This window comes from Chelonia mydas, chromosome 1 (genome assembly GCF_015237465.2).
Source record: "Chelonia mydas isolate rCheMyd1 chromosome 1, rCheMyd1.pri.v2, whole genome shotgun sequence".
Lineage (NCBI taxonomy): Eukaryota > Metazoa > Chordata > Testudines > Cheloniidae > Chelonia > Chelonia mydas.
The window spans coordinates 109531080-109558334 of record NC_057849.1 but is presented as its reverse complement, the minus strand read 5'-3'; the positions used below and the strand labels follow the sequence as shown (position 1 = coordinate 109558334).

At 47.6% G+C, this 27255-nt stretch overlaps 1 protein-coding gene across 12 annotated transcripts in view; it reads right to left on the bottom strand.

Moving 5' to 3' along the window:
- The window catches only part of TFDP1 (transcription factor Dp-1), a 111286-nt gene that overhangs the window by 56521 nt on the left and 27510 nt on the right, over positions 1–27255 (bottom strand). For all 12 annotated transcript variants that reach the window (XM_007063830.4, XM_043536050.1, XM_037897277.2 and 9 more), the window contains exon 3: positions 24638–24704. In XM_007063830.4, the coding sequence (XP_007063892.1) occupies positions 24638–24704 (67 nt within the window). The remainder of the gene's footprint in view (positions 1–24637; positions 24705–27255) is intronic.

The window sequence follows — 27255 nt, the reverse complement described above, 5'->3', positions numbered from 1 at the left end:
CTAGCCAGGGGTGGTTGAGAAGGAACTGAGGAGAGTTCACCCATGCAGCTGTCCAGCCTTGTAGCATGCAAGGAGCAATGCATATGGGGGCTGAACAGACTCTGCCACCAAAGTTCTCCAATCAGCAGCACAGAGATGCATACACACACCTACAGTGGAGTACCCATAGGAACACTCCTTGAAGTATGTGTTATTGTGGAACTGTATACAACATTGCTAGGGGACTGATTTATGCCATCTCAGAAAAGTATGAATTTCAAAAGGCTTTTTACAGAACAATTTGTGTAAAGTGGGTTTACTAGGGAATGCAAGTGACCCACTCTGAATCCACCCCTTTGGATGCAAAACAAATTGTTTACCCAGTACCTGCTTCTGGAAAAGTGGGTTCTAGCCCACGATAGCTTATGCCCTAATAAATCTGTTAGTCTTTAAGGTGCCAATGGACTCCTTGTTGTTTCTGAGATCAAAAGACTCCTGAATTGTATAAAGGGCTGACTAAACATGTCATGACTGTGCTTGTTGTGAGCTGAAGCCGTGATAAACCTCTGACCTCAAAAGAAACCCATGGTTGGGGTTTGGAAGGACTATTCCAGTCACAGCCTACATTAGGGTTATGGTAATCCCTCGTAATCTTATTAGCATGCAAGTAGGTTCTTTCATTATTTTTAATGTTTTCTCTGCAGTGCCTTTACTATAAACCACCTCTGAAGAGAAAGCAAGCAGGTATGCTTGGACAGCCTGTCTGTTGGGAACACCACAGTAAAGGCCAGAAACTGCGAAGCCTAGAAATACCCCAGGGAGAAGGGAGTGAGATGCAGGTCTCCACTCAGGACTGCGGAGCTGGAAGCCTGACAGTAGGTACCCTTGTTAGACCAGTGAGGGGAAGTACACGTGAGCAGCCAGAGATCATAATGTACATAATCCAAAACAAGGTAGGCAGAATCAATGAAGATTTAACTCATTTTATGAAATGTGGGGATAAATTTTCTAAGTGCCACACTAATAGAAATTAATAATGTACATTCCATAATTCCTCTTCTCCAAATTCATTGTCTCCACAGAACTGTTCTGTAGGAGAACCCTGTACCGGTAGCAGCAGTCATCAGGCTTTTTTGAATATCAGTTGGGGGTGCATGTATGCTCCTTAAAATCCTGGGTCCAGCTGGGAACATGGACTCAAGAGCACAATGTCCATGAGCAGTCTCCAATTCCTCTCTATCGCAAGATATCCAGAATATAGCTGGGCTCTGAAAGATATCACTGAGGTTCCGCAGAGGCAGCACCTTCAGAGTACAGGAATTTCTCCTTCATGATGTTGCCAACATAGAATTCCATTGTAGAAGATCAGCTAACAGTGAGCTCCCAGAGGACGTGGTTCAGGAGCCATGCTAATCAACAATTTAATTACCACTCCCCCAAAGCTAGAATCTATTCTCTAATCCAACATAAAAAGCAAGATTTTGAAAAACTTGACCAAGCTTCATATAGCAGCCCTACAGATTTCCTATAAAGGCACATTACAGAGAGATGCCATGGATATTGCCATTCCCCCTCAACAGTAAAGTAAGAAGCTCTACAGTGTTCTGGCAAAAGGGCTTTGCAAGACAAACACTTGCACAGCCTAATTCGCTTGTACTAATGAGGTGAGATGTCTGGCTATTGTTTTTTTCCCCTAAAACAGTTTTTTAGATTTCCTGAAGGCTTTGATCCTATCTAAATAGCTAAGGATGGCTTTATATCCAAAAACATGTAGTCTGCTTGCCCTAGTGAACATCAACTCAAATGAAATTGAGAGAGTTTTTGTGAGGAATGTGCTAAGACAACGTTACCTCCTTGTCTTCGTGGAAGATAACGCAAGGTGCACTAACCATCAGGGTCTGTACTTTGGACACCCTCCTGGCAGAGGTGAGGGCTATCAAGAAAGAAACTTTCAGTGAGAGACGGAAGAGTGCACAATATCTCTAAGTAAGGGTATGTCTACACTGGCAGAGTTACAGCGCTGTGAGTTACAGTGATGCTCAGAGAGCGTTGAAGGGAAACCGCTGTTGTGTGTTCACACTGTCAGCTGCCTGCGCAAAAGTGTTTTCACACTTGCGGTACTTGCAGTGGTATTCGGAGCAGTGCACTCTGGACAGGTATCCCACAGACCACCTCCTTCTCTTCTACCGCTAAGAGTTGTGGGAAGGTGAAGGGGGTGTGGAGGTATCCGAGGTCCTGTCCGAATGCCCTGTGATGCATTACTTCGCATCCCAGCAATCCCTGTGCTTCTGTCCGCATTTGGCGCCATCAGTGGCTTGGTAGTGTGTAGACCTCAGGAGTTACAGCACAGAAAGCTGCTTTACTGCGGAGAAACTTGCCAGTGTAGACAGGGCCTAAGTATCAAGGGTCAGCAGGCTCTTTGATCAGAGGGTACAAGTTCTAAAAGGTCTTAACTGCTTCACCAGAGGGTGGGGCAAAACAGTTTCCTCTAAAAAGAAACAAGGTAAGCAGAATGGCCACTAGATGCCATCACAATTGCTAAAGAGAGCTTCAACATTAAAGAGCAGAAATTCCAGAAGAGTTGGAACCAGATGAGAGAAGGGATCCAGCCCATTTGAACAAATCTTTTGAATTCATTCTACTTGGCAACAGTGTTTTCTTGCCGAGGGCTTATTGGATTCCAAGAGGAGCGTCTTGATCTCTTCCAGGAAGTGTCAGTCACAACCATAGAAATCCATGAGCCATTCTCTGTGGTAAAGAGATCTTAACACTCCATAGGCCACTTTGCCACACTGCTGCAACAGGTCCTGATGAAAGATAAAAGAAACCGCAGATCTGAACACTAGGTATATTGCATCCAAGCTAATGTGATCAATCATGCTGGTAGTCTTGATAAGCCTTCCCAAGGACATTGGGGGAAAAATCAGTGAGAAGGCTTCATCCCAATTCAAGAGAAGTCTGTCACAGACTTTGTCCCCCCCTTGATGCTCTCAAGCAGAACAACAGATACAGCATTGAGACTTGTAGTTGACCCCAATAGGCAAAACTCAAATGTGCCACTTAAGTTTTTAATGACCATGCATACTGGTCAGCACCTTTCCACTGAGATTTGGTTTTAGTTTGTTTTTTAAAATTTACCCTCCATTAGGTGAATGACCAAAGGAATTGGTTCTAGAGGTTCCACTTCTACCAATGGATTACTAAGGGAGACTGGGTTTCCACCTACCTGTTCACTTAGTACATGGTAACCATTTTGTCTGTAAAAATTTGACCCAATTTCTCACCGACTTGAGGGGGAAATATTTTGAGGGCCAGTTTTATGGCCCTCAGTTCAAAAATATTTATATAGACATTTGTCTTCCTGAGGAAAAGAATTTTTTCTCCATTTGAACAATGTGGGAGCACCTTCCCTTAGAAAATATCTTTACTTTTATACTAACTAGTCAGTGCTTCAAAGGGGACTCCCCATCCTAAATTTGAAGCATCCTTTCCTATCATGACCCAAGGGAACAAATGGGATCTCCGCTCAGGATGTTTTCTGGACAAGTCAAGAGCAAAGAATCTTTCGTATGTTGTAGGATGGGGGAAGACACACTTATCTCCATAAAAGACATAGATGGAAGATAAGCCTGATTTATCCATTCTTGCAAGTGTCTGATCCTCTCCCAAATGCTAAAGATGGCTGTAACGATGCTGAGTCTGGTGGGACCCAACTGAGAGTGCCAATTCAGGACAAATTGCTTAAAGCAGGGCAGTTACAGCCCAAGGCTGGGGTTTCTATGCACACCAAGGCAAACTAAACCAGCCAAACAGAGAAGACTTTGGTTTTACCCCACTGGCTAACCACAGTCACACAAGCAATTCCCTTTGACACTCCAGTTTCCTAGTATCACCACCAGTGCCACTCGTTATGGGGACAAATGGGTATGAAAACCAATACCCCAGTAAAAGAAAAAAGGTTCTCTCGATCCAAAAGGACCAAGCCCCATACCCAGGTCAATATACAAATCAGATCTTACCCACAAATCACGCTGTTGCCAATCCTTTAGAATCTAAAATCTAAAGGTTTATTCATAAAAGGAAAGAAATATAGATGAGAGCTAGAATTGATTAAATGGAATCAATTACATACAGCAACGGCAAAGTTCTTGGTTCAGGCTTGCAGCAGTGATAGAATAAACTGCAGGTTCAAATCATGTCTCTGGAGTACATCCACAGCTGAGATGGGTCATCAGTCCTTTGTTCAATGCTTCAGTGTAGCAAAATCCCTCCAGAGGTAAGAAGCAGGATTGAAGACCAGATGGAGGAGCTGCAGCAGCTTTTTATATTCTCTTGCCATGTGGTCTTTCTTTGTTCCAAAGACAAGCTGTCCATCACATGGCATGGGAAAACCTCAGAGTTCTGTCCATAAGCAGGACCCTGCATACCTTGCTGAGTCACAAGGCGTGTCTGCCTTCTCTCAATGGGTCACTTGTATAGCTGATGGTCCTTAATGGGCCATCAAGCAGGCTAGGTAGAGCTGACACCAACTTGTCTGGGGTGTCATCCAGAAGCATAGCATAAGTTTGAAATACAGACAGTATAGAGCCAATACTTAGATGTTTAAATACAAAAATGATACATGCAAACAGATAGCATAATCATAACCAGCAAACCATAACCTTGTCTGAGACACCTTATTTGACCCCCTTTATACAAGATTTGGTGCTACCACAGGACCTTGGTTGCAACAGTGTTCTATATGGTCCCAGTTCAACTCAATAACATCACATAACATTCTCTCCTTTACAGTCATTACTGCCTCGTAAGGGCTGAGGCACATTTTCGCCACATTAGCAAGACGCTTAAACTTCAACTATGTGATTTATCAATTCTGTTATAGCGAGGGACTTTAGGGCTTGGCTACACTTGCGAGTTACAGCACAATAAACGAGCCCCGGGTGCACTAGCTCACTACCCGTCCACACTGGCAAGGCACGTAGAGTGCTCGGACTCCGCGGCTACGGAGCTGCTGGTACTCCACCTTGGCGAGTGGAATAACGTTTGCTGCGCCATCACTGGAGCACTGCAGCGCCAGTGTGAACGAGGTGTTGCTTTACTGCGCTCTGATCAGCCTCCGGAAAAGTTCCATAATCCCCTTAAGTCAAGTGGCCACTCTTGTCATTGTTTGGAATCGGCTGTAGGACTGCGGAAATGCCCTTTGAAAGCTCTGTTTCTGACAGCCGGCTGCTTATCTTCTCCGAGACAAAGCAACAATTAGCGTGGAATGCTGTGTGTGAGAGAGAGAGGGGCGGGGGTCCTGCTGCTGCCTGAACTTACAAGACAGCATGCTGACATGCTCTCAGCCCCCCCAAAACCCACTCTCTCTCCTCCCACATACACACAACACACTCCCTGTCACACTCCACACCACCCCACCACATTTGAAAAATACATTAAAGCCACTTGCATGCTGGGATAGCTGCCCATAATGCACCGCTCCCAATGCCGCTGCAAGTGCGGCAAATGTGGCCATGCCAGTGCGCTTGAAGCTGTCAGTGTGGACAGATTGCAGCGCTTTCCCTACTGCGCTCTTAGGCTGGTTTAACTCGAAGTGCTCTACATCTGCAAGATTAGCCATGCCCTTAGTCTCAATAGTTGTCAAACACATATCATTCATGAATGCTAAAGAAATAAAAGACCAAAAAAAGTACTTAAAAGCTTCTGGATATGAGCAGAATATCCTGTTTTGATTAAATGAAGGTTTCAACCTTCTGTTACTGCATCATGTTTTTCCTCTCCTCTCCATGAAATTGTTGTAACAGAAATAGTATTTAGGGGAAAAAAATTGAAGTACTTTCTCCCCTCTTCTTCCAGAGAATGTATATATTCATTAGGGTGGGAGCTGAATGGAGTTTACAGTTAAATAATTCCATACATTAAAAATTGCAACTTTATTTAGTAATTGTCCTTTTCTATTCATAGTCCACTCACTAAAATTTAATAAAATTAAGCAAAACCATATTTTGTGGCTCACAAATAGGATTTACGTACAAGGAAGACCCTGGTTATAGTGTTAATAGAAATATAGTTTTTGTTCCATTTAAAATACATTTTAAGGACCTTCTTGTTCATAAAATATTTTCTAGTTGGATACCAAAACTGCCACCTACTGGTATGGCAGCTGCAAGTGCCTATCTCAAATCTTAAGCGCCACATTCACTAGATAGCCTATAGATTAATTCAAGCAATTTTGTTTTACCACAATGAAATAGAATGATTAGTTCTCTTCCTTTTCACCCATCTGAAACAACTGATTCTATGATCATCCCAAACCCTAAAAAGGGTGGGGGGGAGGGAAAAGAGGATTATAATTAAACAGCATCTCACCAAGTATTTAAATATGCCTCCGGAATTTAACAATTTTTTTCTGAATGTAATAATGAAGACAAAAATGAAGCAGCTTTCTTCAAAGTTAACAGCTCCAAAACAGTAAAGCTGTGTGAAACTATTTGCTAATTCTCTTCTGCCGGGATGGCTCCTCTTACACGAGTCCAACAGGTTGGATATGCTTGAGAAAGTTCAGTATTTTCACTATCACTTTCTAGTAGACTCTCTCCCTTTCCCCTGGCATAGTGAAGTATTGCCAAAGCTGAAAACTGGACTCTGATTATTATTTTAAAACCCCCCACTATGTTAAGATTGAGAAGTAGAGAGATAAGAAACTTCAAGGTTACACAATGTGACAAAGTTCCTCCTCTACCTTGGTGGGTCTTGCGCTTATTGGTGGATTTGCTCGCCTTGGAGCTTCACGGCAGCCCTCAGCTTGGCTGTTTTTCGGAACCCACAGTCCAGGTCGACTCCTCCTGTGTCTGACCAGGAGTTGGGAGGTTTGGGGGAACCCGGGCCCACCCTCTACTCGGGGTTCCAGCCCAGGGCCCTGTGGAATGCAGCTGTTTAGAGTGCCTCCTTGAACAGCTGTGCAACAGCAACTCCTCCCTAGGCTGCTTCTCCATAGCCTCCTCCCAACGCCTTCTTTATCCTCACCATAAGACCTTCCTCCCGGTGTCTGATCATGCTTGTACTCCTCAGTCCTCCAACAGTTCACGTTCTCACTCTCAGCTCCTAGCGCCTCTTGCTCCCAGCTCCTTACACGCGCACCACAAACTGAAGTGAGCTCCTTTTTAAACCCAGGTGCCCTGATTAGCCTGCCTTAATTGATTCTAGCAGCTTCTTGATTGGCTGCAGGTGTTCAAATCAGCCCGTCTGTCTTAATTGTCTCCAGAAGGTTCCTGACTGTTCTGGAACCTTCCCTGTTGGGAAACGGGACCGCCCTCGCTTGCTCTTCAGCTATCTGCTTTCTATTCTTTCCTAAAGCCCCCTGGCCTGGATTTTTCTTACTTTTGACCCTGCCTTAGTCCCGTCCCCCCCCCCCCGACCGGGCCAGACGCTTTTTTGTTTTGTTTTTTTTGCCGTTTTTCTTTGCTGCCGTTTGAGTGCTGGTCGGCTGCCAGCTTGCCGCCAGCACCGCCCCCCCCCCACGCCTGCTCTCAGGCGCAGCTATTTGCCTTAGCTGAAACCCCCAGAGGAGGGGGGGAAGATTGCCGACCCGCCACCCGGAGGGGGGAGTGGAAGCCCGCAGACCCAGCCGTTTTGCTGTCAGCTCTTCTTATCTCTGCAACATTCTCGGCCTGCCGGAAACCTTAGTACACAGCCAACACAGCTGGAGAAGAAGATTTTTTTCAGAGGAAATCACCCAGAGAAACTACAAATCATTGTGGAGGGGGCCGTAAGACTGAGTAATTTTTTGAATTATACTCTCGTGGGGGGGAGTTTGACTGTGGTTTAATTGCGTTTGTGGCGGCACAGGGGGTGTGGCACGGAGCTGCCCCCCGATCCATCGGTGCCCCCCCCCCAACACTACTACAACTGTCACGGCCCCCCCGCCGTTCGTCCCTGCTGGCAACCTGCCATCTGCCTTCGGATCCAGCTGTTTGCTTTGAACTTTGCCTTTCGGACCAGACATAACAGCCGACCAAACGAGACTCTTTGGACAAACGTGCGTGGGTCCACCCCCACCCCCCCGGACTGTTTATCCCACAGCTTGCCCCTATCACCGGACCCCGTTTTTTGTTTTTCCCCCCTTCCAGTCCAACCCATTTGGCACCCCCCACCCACCTGCAGCCCAGCAGGGAGGAGCGGTTAATCTGCTTCCCCCTCCTCCTTCCGGTGTCTCCCCGTCTCTCCCTGCTCACAATGGCAGGGAATGAGAGGGGCGAGGCCCCTCTAACAATATCAGCTGTCCCTCCCCCACCTCCCCCCCGCCCAACCCCCAAGGCCCCCCCACCACTTTTGTTAGAACACTTGCCACCGCCCCTGCTGGGGCACCGGCAGCAGGAGGCACCGGGGCGATTACTGCCGCTGGGGGGGCGGTGGACGCAGCAGAGTCTAGGTACCCCCCCCCCAGCTGGCCGGAAAGGCCAGGGTGGGAAGAAAGGAAAGGGCCCCGCTAAAACACCTAGGCCCTCCATGGCAGGGGCTGCCCCCACAGCTGTGGCCTCGTCATCGACCGTGGCGTCCCTCCCTGCGTTTCCCTCCACCAGCTCTGCGAATGTCCCTCCCCCGGCCCCCAAGACGTATGCCTGGGCGGTGGCAGGCTCCCCCCTGCCTGCCGCCTCGTCATCTCGCCCACCCACTGCCTCCGCTACCATCACCAGCGGCCGGGGCCCCTTCCCCATCTTGACCAGGAGGCAACGGACACCGTGCCTCCTGGTGCCCGCCTCGCCCCACGTGGAGACATACGTGCAGGTGTTGGCGAAGGTGGTAGGACCCACGGCTATTGTGGCAGCCTCCAAGATGTATGGGAAGGTCGTTTTTTTCTTAGCTTCGGAGGCTGCCGCCCAGGAGGCGGTGGAGAGGGGCCTGGCGGTGGGGCGGGTGTTTGTCCCTCTAGAGCCGCTAGAAGACCTGGGCATTCGCCTCGTCCTCACCTCCGTTCCTCCCTTTTTACCCAATGCTGCCCTGTTACCCGCTCTCTCCACCCTGGGGAAACTTGTCTCTGTCATCAGCCCTCTCCCATTGGGCTGCAAGGACCCCACCCTCCGTCACGTCCTTTCGTTCCGCCGGCAAGTGCAGCTTCTACCGCCGGCGGTGGCGCGTGACGGAGAGGCGCTCAAGGGGTCCTTCCTAGTCCCCTACCAGGGAGCCCGCTATCAGGTCTTTTACTCCACCGAAGAGGCCCGGTGCTACCTCTGCCGCTCAGCGGGGCATGTCCGCAGAGACTGCCCTTTGGCCCAGGGGGGAGGGGCACCCGAGACCCGGCAGGACATCGGCCCGTCGTTGCTGATGCCCCTGGCCGCCCGGCACCTGAAACCAACCCTCCTCCTACTCGACCCATCGCTGCTCCCGTCCGGGCCCAAGAGACACCTTCCCTACAACGCCCGGGCGAGCAAGGGAGTCCCACCCTTGCTATTACCAATCCGGCAGAGCCTATGGAGGAAGGTGTGGCAAAGATATTACCGGGTATAGGAGAGGGCCAGCCCCAAGGAGAAGCCCCCGCCCCTCATGTTGCCTCACCGCTACCCCCCCGAACCCCTGAACCATCACCTCCGCCCCCCCGACACGACCCCTGCTAACCAACCCCCAGACGACGCTATGGAGGGCTGGACCCTAGTCCAGGGGAAGCGAGGCAAGCGGAAGGCTCGAGCTCCACTGCATCCATCCGATGCGGAAGCCCCCCGGAAGACCAGGAAGGGAGGCACTGATATTGAGCCTTCCGCTACGGCCATGAGTGAGATCCATTCGCTGGTGTCGGGAGGGGAAGATAGACTGGCATTGGAGGGCGGAATCCCCCCTCCGCGGGGGACCCTCCCCTCCGAAGCCCCGGAGGAAGCCCCTCCTGCCCGGATACCACCTGAACTCCCTACGAACCCCGACGTGACCATTGAGGCGGGCCCTAGCAGAGAGGCCCCCGGGGTAGTGGGAGTCGGCCTCTCCTCTGTGTATGCAGAGATTGAGGCCCTAGATTTGACCCCGGTCACCCAGGGAGGGGATGATTTACTGCCGGCCGGCCTCGATTTGGGCAATCTCACCCCAGGCCCCCTTTCCCCATGTTCTCTCCCCCTGACTACCTTTCCGGGTGAGCACCCCACGGAGAGTGGTTTACCACCTGGTGCCATGGCTGCCACAACCACCCCGGAGCCAGCACCTAGCATCACTCGGAGCCCCCTCCCTTGCCCCCTAACCCCCGACCCTGCTCAGGAGGCATCTTTTTTGCTGCTCGCCTCCTGAAGCCCGGAGCCTTACCTCTGCCCCTGCCCCCACCCCTGTCCCGGTTCAATTTCCCTCCTCCTGCAAGGCTACTGCCGCCCCTGGGGTTATTTCTTTTCCGCCTTTTGCAGATTCCCCCCAGGGAGCAGTCTTTACATTTTCTAGTTGCGACTCATCAGGAGTTGCACTTTTCCCCCTGCCATCCCCGTCCACCCCAAGGCATGAGATGGATTTAATAACCCCAGCCTGCCAGACGCCCCGTCGGCGGTCCGCACCCTGCCTACCCGCCTTAGCGGACCTCGAGGCTGTATTAAGAATCCCATCGGGGAGTACCCCGGAAACCGTAACCCCATCCCCCCATGAGCTGCGGCATGCACTGCGGAAGTTCTTAGAACACACCCGTGGCGCCCGCAATAGGATACAGCTGGCTCTTCAGCTATGGGGGAACTTTGATCAAATTCTTCAGGCCACAAGGGCCCTTATAAAGGAGGGCAGAGGGCAAGGAAAGCGCGGTGCTGCAGCCTACGAGCGGGCCCGCGACTTCCGAAAAGATCTGCTCATCCACGGGATAGGTCATGGGTTGCTGCGCAACCCGCCGGGGGCCACGAATACCCCCACCAATGAGAACCCCCCCAGCCCTCCGCATGAGGCCTCTTATTATTGCAACCTTGAACACCAGGGGCTGTAGGATGGCTCTCCGCAGGTCCCAGGTACTCTCTTACCTTCGGGAAGGGGGGTACTCTGTAGCTTTCCTGCAGGAGACCCATACGGACCCGACCGTCGAGGACAGGTGGCGGCTGGAGTGGGGGGACGGGGTATACTTTAGCCACTTCACGACTTGGCAAGCTGGAGTGGCGACCCTGTTCTCCCCCACCCTACGGCCTGAGGTGCTAGGGGTCACTGAGGCCGTGCCGGGCCACCTGCTGCACCTTCGAGTCCGTATAGAGGGGCTCGTGGTCAACCCTGTTAACATCTATGCCCCGCAAACGAGCCCAAAGTGGCCACAATTCTATCAGTGGGTGTCCGACTTTCTCGGCACCCTAGATTCGCACGAGTGCCTGGTCCTGGGAGGGGACTTCAACACCACCCTCGAGGAACAGGACCGCTCAGGGGCCGAGCCGAGCCCAGCCGCCGCGAACATTCTCCGAGGAATAGTCGAGCATCACTCCCTAGTGGACGTCTGGCGTGACCATCACCCAGATAACACTTCCACATTCACTTTTGTCCGGGTGGAGGCCCATCGGTCACACCACTCTCGGTTGGACAGTATTTACTTATCCCGTTTCCATCTTTCACAGGCCCACTCCTCCACCATTTGGCCGGCCCCATTCTCCGACCATCATTTAGCCACCATAACGGTCTCCCTCCGTGCAGAGAGACCAGGGCCGGCCTATTGGCACTTTAACAACAGCCTGTTGGAGGACGAGAGCTTTGTGACGTCCTTCCGGGAGTTTTGGCTGGCCTGGCGAGAGCAGTGGCGTGCCTTTCCCTCGGTGTGGTGATGGTGGAATCTAGGGAAGGTGCGCGCCAAGCTCTTCTGCTGTGACTACACTCGGGGCACCAGCCAACGGAGAAATGCGGCGATAGAGCAGTTGGAACGGGAGGTCTTAGAGATGGAGAGGCGCCTGGCCGCCAACCCCGAGGACCCGTCCTTCTGCGGAGCGTGCCGAGAGAAGCGGGAGGAGCTCCGGGCCCTCGAGGACCACCAGGCCCGAGGTGCCTTCGTTCGGTCCCACATCCGCCTCCTTCGGGAGATGGACCGCGGCTCCCGCTTCTTCTATGCCCTGGAGAAAACGAGGGGGGCCCAAGAAACACGTCACCTGCCTTCTAGCGGAAGACGGCACCCCCCTCACGGATCCGGAGGAGATGTGTGGGAGGGCCTGTGACTTCTACACAAACCTTTTCTCCCCGGATCCGACCGATCCTGGCGCTTGCGGGGTGCTATGGGAGGAACTCCCCACAGTCAGCGTGGGCGACCGAGACCGGCTAGAGCTGCCTCTCACCCTGGCAGAGTTCTCGGAAACCCTCCGTCGCATGCCCACCAATAAATCTCCGGGCATGGACGGGCTGACTGTGGAGTTTTACCGCGCGTTCTGGGACATCCTCGGCTCAGACCTAGTCACTGTCTGGGCTGAGTCCTTGCAGAGCGGGGTCCTCCCTCTGTCGTGCAGGCGAGCGGTGCTCGCCTTGTTGCCAAAGAAGGGGGACCCCCGCGATTTACAAAACTGGCGTCCCATCTCACTCCTTAGCACGGATTACAAAATCGTAGCGAAAGCAATCTCGCTGTGACTAGGGTCCGTGATGGCGGACGTGATCCACCCAGACCAGATCTATACTGTCCCGGGTCGCAGCATTTTTGACAACCTATTTCTAGTCCGAGACCTTTTGGAACTCAGGCGGAGAGATGGTCTGTCGTTCGCCCTCCTGTCTCTTGATCAGGAGAAGGCATTTGATAGTGTAGACCATGGGTACCTCCTGAGCACTCTGCAGGCGTTTGGATTCGGACCTCAGTTTGAGAGTTTTCTCTGGGTGCTGTATGCCTCCGCGGAGTGTTTGGTTAGGCTCATCTGGACCCTGACCGAACCGGTCAGCTTCGGGCAAGGAGTGCGGCAGGGGTGGCCCCTCTCGGGCCAGCTGTATGCTCTGGCGATCGAGCCTTTCCTCTGTCTCCCCCGCAGGAGGTTGACAGGGTTGGTGCTGCGGGAGCTGGAGCTGCGGCTGGTCCTGTTGGCGTACGCCGATGACGTACTCCTCGTGGTCCAGGACCCGGGCGACTTGGCGCGAGTGGAGGCATGCCAGGTCATCTATTCGGCAGCCTCCTCCGCCCGAGTCAACTGGGTCAAGAGCTCTGGCTTGGCGGTGGGGGACTGGCGGCAGGTAAGCTCCCTCCCACCCGCGCTTCAGACCATCCGGTGGAGCGCGGGTCCGCTGCTCTATCTCAGCGTTTACCTTTCCGCCACGCACCCTTCCCCGCCGGAGAACTGGCAAAATTTAGAGAGCGGGGTGATAGAGCGGATCCGGAAATGGACGAGGCTACTCCGATGTCTCTCCCTCCGAGGGAGAGCACTGGTGCTTAACCAACTAGTCCTGTCCAGGCTCTGGTACCGGCTCAACACCCTGGCCCCGGCCCCGGGTTTCCTGACCCACCTCCGGAGATTGATTCTAGAGTTCTTTTGGTCAGGAATGCACTGGGCCCCTGTTGGGTTTCTTCATTTACCCCTGAAGGAAGGAGGGCAGGGCCTGAAGCGTCTGTACACTCAGGTCCGTGTTTTCCACCTCCAGGCCCTGCAGAGGCTCCTTTAGAGTGCAGGTAGTTCGACGTGGAGCATATTGGCGCACGCCTTCCTGCGCCGCTTCCAAGGGCTCCGATACGACTGGCAGCTCTTTTATCTTTGTCCGAGAGGTTTTCCGCGAGACCTCTCTGGGCTGCCGGTCTTCTACCAGGACCTCCTCCGGACCTGGAAACTGTTTCTAATGACCAGGTCCGTGGCGGCCACCGTGGGAGCAGATCTCCTCACGGAGCCCCTGCTACACAATCCCCAACTCCGTGTGCAGGTGGCGGAGTCTCGCTCAGTGCGCCAGAGGTTGGTCCTGGCAGAAGTCATGAGGGTCGGAGACCTCCTGGACTACGACCGGAGAGACTGGCTGGATCCCCTGACGCTCGCTCGGCGCATGGGGCTCTCCAGCCCTCGTACCGCCCGGCGTGTACTTCAGGAGGTGAAGGCCGCCTTGACCCCCGCTGCTCATGTCAACTGAGCCTTGCGCAAGGGCGCAACCCACCCATCCTCTACCCCAGGCCCGCCGGACCTTTCCATTGGGCCCCTACCCTGCCGATCCCAACAAATCCCTCACCCTTTCACTGCAAGCCGGCTGCATGAACTGCAGCCGGTCAGTTTTCAAATTGCACCACGGAAATATTTATACACACTCACGCTTCACACCCACACCCTGGTGTCCCGCCCCGATACAAAGTGGCGGGACCTCCTGCCACCTTTGGAGGGTGAGCAACCTTGGTGGGCCAGCCTGTATTCCACCTTGGTCCCAAGGCCCGTCGGGGACATCAGTTGGCGGCTCCTTCACGGAGCTGTGAGCACGGGCGTGTTTCTGACACGGTTTACCCCCATCCCAGATACTTGCCCTTTTTGTAATGTGAGGGAAACCCTGGCGCACGTATATTTAGAGTGTGCCAGATTGCAGCCCCTTTTCCGGCTCCTCACAAATATTCTATTGCGCTTTTGGCTTCATTTCTCCTCTCACCTTTTTATCTATACACTTCCCATCCGTGGCCCAACAAAATCGCGGGATCTCCTGGTTAACCTCCTCCTAGCCTTGGCTAAAACAGCCATTTATAAAACCAGAGAGAGGAGGCTGGCCCATGAAACGTCCTGCGATTGTAGGGCCTTTTTCCGATCCTCAGTACATTCACGTATCCGGGCGGCGTTCCTCTGGGCGGCGTCCACCGACTCCCTTGACGCCTTCGAGGAGCGGTGGGCGCTGTCCGGGGTTCTCTGCTCGGTGACCCCATCCCTCCGTCTGACCCTTTGATTGAGGGGAAGAGTGAGAGACACCAGCCCCAGCCGTTGCCGCTGTGGATACCATCATTACTGTCATCTAGGAGGGGTCCTATAATACATGGGTGTCTAACCCCCCCCCGCCCCCAAACCGCCCACCCTGCAGCTATGCCCATCTTGCCGGGCACTCTCAGGAGAGGGATAATCGGTGACACTGGGCGCGGCACTAGGTAACTCGAGGGGCTGGAAGACCACAAGTGTCGAGGAAGCCCCCCCGCTCTAGGCCACCAGGTAACTCAGGAGGGTGGAAGACCACGAGTGTCGAGGAAGCCCCCCTGCTCTGGGCCCAGGCTAGCCTGAACACTTCTCCCTCCTGAAAGCTGCTGTGTTATACCTTCTGTTTGCGTTGTTTTGTTGCATAGTTGCTTTGTTTCTTTGGTAACTCTTTGCAAGTGTTACACAATAAAATTCTTTTCTGTTTAAAAAAAAAAAAACAAAAAAAACCCTTCCCTGTTACCTTACCCAGGGAAAAGGGACCTACTTAACCCGGGGCTAATATATCTGCCTTCTATTACTCTCCTCTAGCCATCTGGCCCGACCCTGTCACAACACACATACACAAAAGGAGGCATGCTGTAGTTATTCCCAAGCCAAGCATTATAAATCCAGGAAATTCAGAGTTAAGTTTACACTTAAAAGAAGTCCAAACAAGTTAAAAACACAACTAAGCCACCCAAACATGTTTAGCGCTGCCTTGTAGTGATACACAATGTAGTCGAACAATTATGAGTAAGGTAATTTCGTGTTTGTGGTCCAAGATAAAATCTATCTTTTATAAAAATAAATTTAGCTTGCCCCCCCTCATCACATTACTACAGAGCAGAGTTACGGCACATTTCTTACCTTAACATGTTTGACTTTCTTTTAAATGCAAACTTAAATCTCATAATGTTTGGTTTTACAGTATTCCTCTTTTATTCTTAAATTATTGACACATATTCTCAACCTTAATTCCATTTTAACTGTTTGAGTATCTGGGAATTTTTTTTTTTTTAAATTACTATTTCATACATGAACACTAAACAAGAAACCCAATTAATTAAACCATGCAATATTCCTGACCGATTGTATCAACTTTATTTTTTTTAAGGGCAGATTCACCATGCAGTACAAAGCTGTAAGAGCATACCAGCCAATTAATCCGAGTTTACAGATGCTTTGCATTGCCAGCACAACACAAAGCAGGTGAAAACCTACTGATGAAGCTACCCTTTTATTTGCAATTGAATTATTTGTTTAGGCAGCTGTATTAGTGAGCCCTGTGGTAGGTGATGGGGGAACACGGAAAGCCTATTCCCTGAGTCCCAATGGCTCTATGCTGCAAGGGCTCCCCTGCACTCTTGCCCAAGTTACCCTGGTAGCACTGTCTCAATGCACAGTGAAACCAAGGCCTAAGTGTCATGGGAAATTTTTCTGCCACCAATGCTTAAGATATTCTGTGACTGCATGCTCTTTAGAGAGCAGTTACAGTTGGGCTAAGTAATCTATCAGTGAGAACTTTTGACACATTTCCAATCTCCTTCCTACAAATTAACAAAACTGTTGCATTCAAGTTAGCTCTAAATGGTGAATGGTTGCATTACTTCTAATGTCACAATGGCCCAACTTGTTGACCAAAGACCACCTCTAGGCTGCAAAACCACAACAATTGGATAAAACAATAATTAATAAAAAAAGGAATTACTTACTAGTAACTGTTGTTCTTCAAGAGCTGTGTCTATGCAGCCACATTAAAAGGATATGGTGCCTCTGTCTATGAGCTGTGGAATCATGTAGAAGAGCAGTGTCCAATGCAGGGGAAAGGGAGCTCAAGAACATTCTTGCACTAAGATGTCACCATCAGATCAGTCTATAAGAAAGCGTACTCCCCCATCTCAGTTTCTTTTCCCTAGCCTATAGTGTCTGGAAATAGAAAACTCCAAGGCAGAGGTGAAGACGGGGGGTAGGGATGTAAGAGTTTAACCGGTAAGCTTGATGCTTATTGGTTTCTGTTAATGGTTAAACGCCACCCGGCAGCCGGGGACCCCAGTGGACATGGGGCTGGCCGCCAGGGAACCCAGGCGCCCCAGGATGCCGGGTGACAGCAGAGCCCCAGGCACTCTATGCAAATGGGAGACCACCTCCAATTAAACCACTGCCAACAAGCAGCAGTAGCTATGTCCAAGAGGGCTAAGAGTTGGGGAGAAGGTAGGGAATAGACAAATGCCATTCATTTAGTTAAAAAATCCTGAAACCATGGGGAATGCGACTTTGACATTATTAAATGAAAAGTAAAGAAGGAAATGGCCTAAATGAAATTACTATAACGGTGACTGCAGAACTGGTTGAAAGACCATACTCAGAGTAGCTATTAATTGTTCACCGTCAAACTGGGAAGGCGTATCTAAGGGGTCAGTCCTAGGTCCAGTATCACTCAATATTTTCATTAGTGGCTTGGATAATGGAGCGGAGAGTATGTTTATAAAATTGGCAAAGGACACCAAGCTGGGAGGGGTTGCTAGCACTTTGGAGGATAAGATTAGAATTCAAAACAGCCATGACAAATTAGAGTATTGATCTGAAATCACCAACATGAAATTAAATAAAGACAAGTGTAAAGTACTTTATGTAGTAAAGAAAAATTAAATGCACAACTACAAAATCGGGAATAGCTGGCTAGGTGGTAGTACCACAGAAAATTATATGGAAGTGTAGCAGGGTGGTAACCCTGCTCCTGCCGGAAGGGGATAAAGCAGCCCCAGAGAGGGCTGCAGCGAGGAAAGCTGGGCTAATTGGGAAAGCAGCCACAGCTGTAGCCAGTGCACTCAGGGCCCAGCTGACCCTTATAAGAGGGCGGTGGGCCAGAAGGACTCAAGAGTCTCTCTTTAGATTCTTGAGAGAGAAGGACCTGGCTGCCAGGGAGCTGAGAAGGGTACCTAGGATGGAGCAGTGCTGGGGAAGGGCAGAGGGAGCTGGGGAGCTCCAGCCTCGCAAAACCCCAGGCAGCAGGCCTAGTTAAAGGCCTATGAAAAGGTACTTGGGCTGCAAAGGGGCAGCCCAGAGACAGGCAGAGGCAGCTGGTCCAACCCCCCTTGCTGATGATGAGCGGTTCATAGACTGCAGTCTGCCCCAGGGAGTGGGGGGTAGACGATGACTGGCAGTAGCCACTGAGGCAAGGGAGGGATAGGGGGTTGGGGATTCTCCTGGGAGGGGAGACACAGACTGAGGGGGTACTGCCAGGGAGCAGAACCCTAACCTAGAAGGGCACTGGGGTCCAGGAGGGACACGGGCCAGCGGCAGGCGAGATACAGGCCTGCAGAGGGCAGTCCTGGCTGGAAGAGCTAATTCCCAGGACGACTAACAGGAGGCGCCGCACCGGTGAGTCATCGCCCCATGACAGGGAGTTACAGTGGATTGCAAATTGAATACAAACTAACAATATGATGCAGTTGCAAAAAAGGCTAATATTCTGAGACATAGTAACAGGACTGTCATATGTAAAATAAGGCAGGTGACTGTCCCAATCCACTAAGCACTGGTGGGGCCTCACCTGGAGTATTATGTCCAATTCTGGGTGCCATACTTTAAGATATGGACAAACTGGAGAGAGTCCAGAGGAGAGCAACAAAAATGAAAAGGTTTAGAAAACTGAACCTACACAGAAAGGTTAAAAAGTGGACATGTTTCTTGAGAAAAGAAGACTGAGTGGAGACCTGATAGTCTTCAAACATGTTAAGGGCTGTTATAAAGAAGATTGGTCGATTGTTCATGTTCACTGAAGGTAGGGCAAGAAGTAATGGGCTTAATCTGCAGCAAGAAAGCTTTAGGTTAGAGATTAGGGAAAACATTCTAATTATAAAGGTAGGTAAGATCTGGAATAGGGAAGCTATGAAGTATCCATCACTGGAGGGTTTTTTTAAGCACAGGTTACATAAACTCTTGTCAGCCATGGTCTAATGACTCCACTGACAGTGCTGGGTATACAGAGCATACATGCATACTCAAAGAAAATGGCACCTGGGGTAGGGTTGGCACCAGGCAAATTCTCCACACTGCCATCTCTGGTGCCAAGAGGGGTATCAATGCTGACGTTAACACCAGAGTCATGCTGAGTTTGGTGGCATCTAAGAGATTCGTCGTGGACTTCTCTATGTAGGACCACACAAGTAACTGAAGAGGGCTCTGCACGTCTTTCCATGCCAATGGGATTCTTTGGCAAAGGAATGCAACTGAGCTCTCTGCAGCAGGCTGGCAGAACATGCACAGCTGGTGTTATGGGAGAATTAAACTTGACATTACAGCAGGCATCCATTTTGTGTCTCCAGCCACTACTAGCATAAAACCAAACACCACATAGCCAGGAATCATCATTAGGGCTCTGGGAGGCAAGGCCAAATAGCTGCATGATTGCAGTTTTGCTAATCAGACTGGGAGGATGGAACAAAGTTAATGAACCATGAGAGTGGAAGGACTGTTTGGACAGCTGAATTTGGTTTTAAGTGCCCCAACATATAAGTTTTATTGTTATTACTAGAAATGCTTTGATAAGAAGTTATTTGCTGAAACTAGGAGAATTGGTGACCTACTAGGAGTTATGTGCTTTGTTTAAGTTAACAATAAAAAGTTAAGCAAAAGACTTTAGAGCAGTCTGAAGGAGTTTTTCTTAGGGCAAGGAGCCAGCACCTAAACCCCCTATCAGCTGTACGAAAGGAGGGCCCCTGGAAGCCTAGCTGGTGATCACTTGAAACCATCACCTATAATGTTCAGGATACTCTGAACCTATTGCTATAGCATCTACGTGTGTGTGCTTGAGACCTAATAAATTAGCTTTAGGTAAAAACTCTGGTTTGTATCTAAGACAAAAGAGCTGTGTCCCCATTGATTTATTCCTGACACTGTCTGGAGAGAAACAATTAAGTTACCAGTGCTCTGGGTTCAGAAAACCCAGAGTAACACTGGTACTGAAGGGATTCAGTGTTCCTCCAGGATGTTCCTGACTGAAGTTGGTGGCAAACACTAATATACAGAGTCAAGCAGCTGAGACACAGACAACAGCTTCGAAGGGAAAAGTGGGTTATCACATTCCAGTGTGCAATATAGACCAGTGAGGGGTTGTGTCACTGCTTGCCCCGCAACCTTGGGTACCTCACTATGCTTTGCTGTTGTAGCTCCCCACCTGGGCTACTCAAATGGTCCACCAGCATGCAAGTCACACCCTGAGTGTCTGTGTATAGCTGTAGTCCTGGTCCAGTAGCTCTGACCCCAGCAGCCTGTCAGCAAGACTTCAGTCACACCCTGGCTTCCACCAGCTTTGGTTACTACTAGCAGCGTGACCCCAACACACTCCCAGTTCCAAATTTTCCCAAAACATGTGTTCTGCACTGTCCAGCCCTCTTCTGGGAAGAGTCCCTAAAGGAAACATGCCAGTGGCAGAGAAGGAAAACAATGCTGCCTCCTCCTCTGACTCTCTTTGTGAGTTTGAATACTTTTTCATTTTCCTCAGAGCAGGATCACACAGATCCGGAAAACTGCTTTTTGGTCACGGAGTTGACTAATGGCACCAAATGAGTCTTCAGTGCAGACTGCCCAGGTGAAGTCTGCAGCTCCAGAAAGTACTGGATAGGAAGCCTGGCCACTGTAGGCATTGGTCTTGGGGAGCTGGACCTCAGGCTCTACAATGAGGGAAGACGACAAATCAGGAGCAGCTTGATGTGTCTCAGGTGTCTTTACAGAAGACCTTGGCAAAGACCCAGAACTCAAAACCTCCCACAGGAGTACCACGATAGTCCAACTGGAAGCGTACCAAAGTCAAATGAACGTGCACCCTGAGATGCCCCTCATTCCTCAGTCAAGGAATAAAAGCATGGCAAAACTGTGCACTGAGATACTATGTGCAATTCTCCCAGGCACAGAAGACACCAAACATGTCTTTGTCTCAGAGAAGATAGCTGAGTGGGTTGCATCTCTTTTGAACCCTCTATGGGGTTCAGGACCTGCCATGATTTTGGGGATAACTCGAGGCCAATTGTCCCAAGTAACCTAACACTAACAACAAACTAACAGCTTGTTTTCTCTGAATAGTTCCTAACTAGCCTCATGAACAGGAAAGGTATTTCCACGAGCTCTCTGTGGCTGTGAAGAAGGAACTGAGGTGTGCGCGTGGGTGCACTCCCATACAGACAGAGCTGATGACATCATCCTAGCACAAGAGTGCTCCTGCCCCTTGCACTCAGCAGACACTGCTTTTCTACACAGCTGCACAGTATAACACCAGAGGCACCATATCTCATGAGTGAGAATGCACAGAGGCCTTCAAAGAATAAGCCACTTTATGGAGCCAAAGTACTGAAACCACATGAATATTGCTTGTTGTAACATGATGATTCTGAATCTGCTACTGAACACAGATACCAAACATACAGATCTTATTTTTTGACTACTGTGTCTCTGAAGATCCAAATCTTCAAATCTGTCAGCCCTAAGGAGAACTTTTTAGACAAACAGCAATATTGCCTTCCACTGCTGCAAGCTCCATCAAGCATTTTCTAGGCTTTGCAAAGCATCAAACTAGAGATTTTTTTATGTCTCAAGGAGAGGCTCAGAGTCTTCAATTTCCATGGTGATTACAATTGTATTTCCAAGATAGACATTCATAAATTATCCTTAAGAATGCTCATAACTTGAGCTACATCACTCCCTCATACAGTTTTTTGCAATATGATTCAAACTGGTGACAGGCAAAATATAATTTTTAGTCATTTTTGCTATGCTTTGGCCTGACTACTAATTCAGTTTATACTGAAGATATTCCAAAATAGCTCACTGCTGCATCAAAGGCAACACTAACTAACTGAAGGGGTCTTTTGGGACTTAAATAAGATCTGAAAAGATCTTTCAAAATACATTTCAGCTGTTTAGATAATCTCTTGAGATCCTGAATATCAAGGTTCAAATTTATGATTGATGCAGTTCACAACATGAATAGTTTCTTGTTTAAAGTTGGCCTTCATGACACTTAAACAGTTCATGTTCACTGCTACACAATCTGAATTCAGAGCAACTAGTTCTGACCTGAGTTATTCAATCTTGTTACCTGCAATTCCCAAAGCAGTTTTCTGTGCAATATGATCAGCTGTAGCAGAATTTGATGTGTACCAATTCTTGTTCAGCTACAGAATTGTCACTGGATCAGCCATTAAAATTCTAATGATAGTTTGATGTATTCCAGTCATTTTTCAATTTTTTTTTTTTTTTTTAAAGTCAGCTGTAACAAAATACTAGAGAAAGCCCCAAATCAAATCAAACTGTTTCACAGCAGACAATCAAATTGTAGCCAATTTTACCCACTCAGCTTTGGTTGGCAACTGAAACTATCACTTGTGTTCCGGCAAAGACAACAACTGCCTTTGATCTAACTGTGGTCTACAGTTTAGAAGGTTCTATTGCTCTGCTCTATCTTCTCTCTTCCTTACCATTAAGTCCTCTCAGCCCCCTGAACCCTTCCAGCTACTCTCCCTATCTGACAGGCAGATCTATGTTACTGCACCTTAGAACTGAGGAAAATGGACACTTTCATGAGGAGGGAGCACTCCTACTTGTCCTGGACTTCTGAACAACAGGACTTTTCCCAGCCTGGGTAGTGTCCACAGCTTATACAACACAGAGCCCATGCCCAAAGTCTCCCTGTTATAGGTTCATGTTTTCTTAAAGACATCCTTCAAGAACTTCATGGTAGCTACAATCAATTTTGCATGCTAAAATTTATCAGAACTGAAATACAAATTTGAGGGATCAGGAGGTAAAGCCTTCAACAGCAGACTCTGGGTATACCTTTTTGCCACCACATTCCTCATGGAACCAGAATGGAGAAAAATCTGATCACACACTCAAAAGTAGCAACTCATAATAAACAGACAAGTATAGAAATATTACAGCCCAATAGGCATCTCTCACTGTTCCAATCCAACACTGAGGGCTGATTACTGCTCACTGAAATCAATGCGAGTCTTTCCATCAATTTTAGTGGGAGCTGGATGGGGCTCTTAAAAAATGATGATACGCAATTTATAGATCAGTCAGTCAATGAAAACAAACTCTTCTTTGCTACATCATATACAGTTTGATTTGAAATGCCCGTTTTAAAAAAAATACCTACCAAACCATAAGGTACAGATATTGTCAAAAAAGCAGCCATGTAAAACTGACACCTCCTTTGTCAACAGATCTTAAGAGGTACCTGGATATTTTAGTGACAAAAATATTTACTACTTTAAACTCCTGTTAACACTGTAGAGTGTATATAACTATGATAAAGTTTGCTGGATTCCATTCTAGCTCCTCTATAAAAAGAGCTATTAAACAAGTTCCAGTAACAGGGAAAGTTTTGCCTTCAATTACACCTGTAACCCCATTGAAAATACTGCACAGGATAACAGAGGGCACAATTTGGATTGCCAAATCTTATTGGTGGTGACACACAAGCCAAAAAGAACAAAGCTTGATTTTTAGACAGCAGGCAGAGTCTGCAGGCTAGCACAAACTTTATTTAAAACCACTTAGAGAAAATCTTATACGGAATTACACTTAAGGCACTGAAATGAAGCACTACTTCTTTTCCAGTCACTTTTCGGTTGCCCTTGAAACTCAAAATAAACTTCTCCTTATTCTACTCTTTAAAAGTGATTCACAAGTATCAAGAAAATATACAAAGTGTGGGCGTTATGTGCTAAGTGAACTGAGAAGGGAATGAAGCATTCAGTGTATTATTCACTTCAATTATGGGGGTGGAGGGTCATGGCAGAAGGAAGTTTCACCTACCTAGATACAGACTGCTAACTCTTTTTGCTTCATGTCAACAGCTCTGAGTACACTATGCTGGAAATATCACATCTACCATGAAAAGCCACTAGGACCAGCCCGGCATGATAGGAGTATATAGGGATATTTTAAAAGATAAATAAAAAAAAATTCAAAAATCAAAGACAAGCCCTTGTTTTGTTTTCAAGAGGAAAAAACTATGAACCCAAATATTACAATTAATGCTCAACACCTACACTCACCAGTCTGGCTTTATACTCCTGCTGACAAGTAAAGTACAAACTGAAGGGTTACAGACAGAATCTCTCTCAGAGAATCAGTGGGGAAATAAGGGAATCAAATTTCCTGCTAAGTTATAAGCTGTGTGCTTCTCTTGCCTTTGCTAGTTGAAGCATTCAGCACATAATATTGCAACAGTTTTGGAGTTTAGGATCTGAGATCATGTGTCACATAGAAATAGAATTCTATAGCCTATGAGAGTACAAAAAATGTTTAGATCACTGAAGTAGTGAAGACTTAGACAAACGCAGCTATTATCTAACTGAATTACCTAGTTAAGAAGATTTATATTAAGAACACTATCCCAGGCCTTGGCTGTAACTTGGACAAATTCCCTGGGTAGATATTGACAGCCAACCACTACTGTAGCCATACTGATTAGCAAGCACTTAGCCGAGACAGGCAAAGACAATTTAAACAGCAATTTGCACTAATGCATTTTCTCCAACTGATAAAATACACTGGTGCAAATCATGGCTTACAGCACCTTTGCCTGTCTAAGCTAGGTGGCTGCACCAGTGCAGCTACACTAATGACTGGCCACCTATGGAATGCCAGCTAAACCACCAATGAACTTCACACAATTGTAGCCTTGGTAAATCTGCAGAATTGGTTCACTAGAGTATAAAAATGAGCTATAAGAAAAGCTTTATAAAAAACTGTGCTAAGGAAGCAGTTGTCAAGGGCTTCTATTGCCCATAATACACTTAAGTATATCCAAGGCCAAAACGTGAAAGTATCTTTCTGATAAAGTATTTTCTTACCTTTTCCAGGACTAAGGTTTTGGTCTATAAAAACCTTAAGTTCTCCATTGGCTTCAATTAGTCCAGCCTAGTAAAGAAAATAAAAGATTTACAATATCTATAGACAACTGTAAGTTCTTTACTATTAATTTTGAAAGATCTAATGTAATTTGTTAAGGCTTCCCCAACCCAGGTTTCCAAATTAAAACTGCAACTCAATAACAATAGTATCTCCACCCCATAATGGCCAATAAGGTACAGTATGTACTAAATAAAGTTTTGTGGAAAATGTCTGTTCTTTAAAATACTTAAATACCATACTAACAACTATACCGGTGACATATTCCACAGAAAAAAAAAATCACTAAGACCATCCCACAAGAAAAAGCAGGGAGACAGAAAAACAGATTTCTACTTCATTATCCAGAATATACTTATAAAATTGACAGTCAGTAAAATTATACTAAAGTCTTGAGTAAAGAATAAATGTGATAAGTATACATATATGTGCTTCCTCTTAATGATCAATAAACCTCAACTTCCTGAACTTAACTGCTAAACAGGTTAGTAGCCAGGCCCCATATGGCAACAGTTTGTAGAAAAGGACAAAAACAACTAGGAGTCTGGTGGCACCTTAAAGACTAACAGATTTATTTGGGCATAAGCTTTCATGAGTTAAAACCCCCCACTTCTTCAGATGCATGGAGTGAAAATTACAGATACAGGCATAAATATATATTGGCACATGAAGAGAAGGGAGTTGCCTTACAAGTGGAGAACCAATGTAGAAGGCCAATTTAGTCATGGAGGATGTGGTCCACTCCCAATAATTGATGAGCAGGTGTCAATACCAAGAGACGGAAAATTGCTTTTGTAATGAGCCAGCCACTCCCAGTTCCTATTCAAGCCCAAATTGATGGTGTTAAGTTTGCAAATGAAGTTCGCAAATTGTAGCGCTGCAGTTTCTCTTTGAAGTCTGTTTTTGAAGTTTTTTTGTTGAAGGATGGCTACTTTTAAATCTGTTACTGGGTGTCCAGGGAGATTTAATTGTTCTCCTACTGGCTTTTGTATGTTACCATTCCTGATGTCTGATGTGTGTCCATTTACCCTCTATGGAGAAGGAAGACTTATCAAGTCCCCCCCCCAGTCTTCTTTTCTCAAGACTACAGGTTTTTTAAACCTTTCTTCATAAGTCAAATTTTCTAAACCTTTAATCATTTTTGTTGTTCTCCTCTTGACTCTTTCTAATTTGTCCACATCTTTCCTAAACTGTGGTGCCCAAAACTGGATACAGAACCAGCTGGGATCTACTAGCGCTGAGTAGAGAAGGACAATTACCTCCTGTGTCTAACATACAATGCTCCTGTTAATATACCCGAGAATACTACTAAACCTTTTTTTGCAGGTGCTTCACACTGACAACTCAGTTTGTGGTCCTCTACAACTTACAGAATCTTTTCATCACTACTACCACCTAAACAGTTATTCCCTATTTTTGTAGTTGTGAATTTGGCACATGTAACAACCACTTTCCAGCAGCTGCTCTGAAAAAAAGTGGGAGGAACCAAGCTAACTCTCCCACAAGACGTGTGATGGATCTCAGTAGTGGATGGTTTTGAGCACTATCTCAAGAACTGACCTAATCTGATGACAGTCTGAACAAAATTGTGAAAAAATAGATGGCACTGTCACAGCCAAAGTTCTCAACGTTGGGCTAAGAGAAATGTTGAACACATGCCGAGTCCCCTGAAGCCTATTTCTGTAGCCTTGAACAAAATGCAGGGAAATGGCGGTTTTATTGCTGACGCTGTTGAAATTGGAAGGAACCGAGTGAAATCTTAAAAAGAGAAATATGCCATTGCAGAGTTAAATTACAAGCATTAAAAAACCATATGGGACAAGAACTATCTCCAGCTGATTTTCTTGCAAATATTCTCAATACTCGGTACCAGAGTAAACCTTAACTGCTGAAAAAGAGGAGCTGGCTATGACATGGACATCTGGCAGTCATCCCTCCATAATGCCAACTATAATAAACTTCAGAGTTAAGGATGCACCATTCAAGAAATATGTTTGCTGATGATATTTGAAAGAAAGTCACACCAGTGAACTGGTGGAAGTCATTTAAACACTTCGATTCAGAGACTGTTGAAGTGATAATCTCCCTTTTAACAGCAGTAGTTTCTTCTGCCGGCGTTGAAAGAATATTTTCTTCCTTGGGACTAATTCATTCCAAACTGAGAAATCGTGTGGGACCTGAAAAAGTAGGAAAGCTTGTTTTTCTTTTCCAGATTATGAACTAACAGGAAAATGAAGGTGAAGATGACTGAGTTAGCTGTGGAAGCCAATATTCTAAGTTTGTCATGTTGAGCTGGCTGACAGTCGATTTGTTGGGTTTTTTTTTTTAAATATTTCATTTAACTATTTTAGGTAAAAACAATTTTAACAAAAACAAACCTGATTTTAAAAAACTTGAATGTTTAAATTCAAAAATTCATATGCTTGTTTTGTTAAAATATTATATGTTTGCTGTTGAAGAAAAAAATGCAGAACGTTGTTGTTTAAATAATACAATTTAAATGTCTGTCTGGTGATGTTCTCCTCCTAATACAGCATGGCAAGAAAATCCTCCAAATATT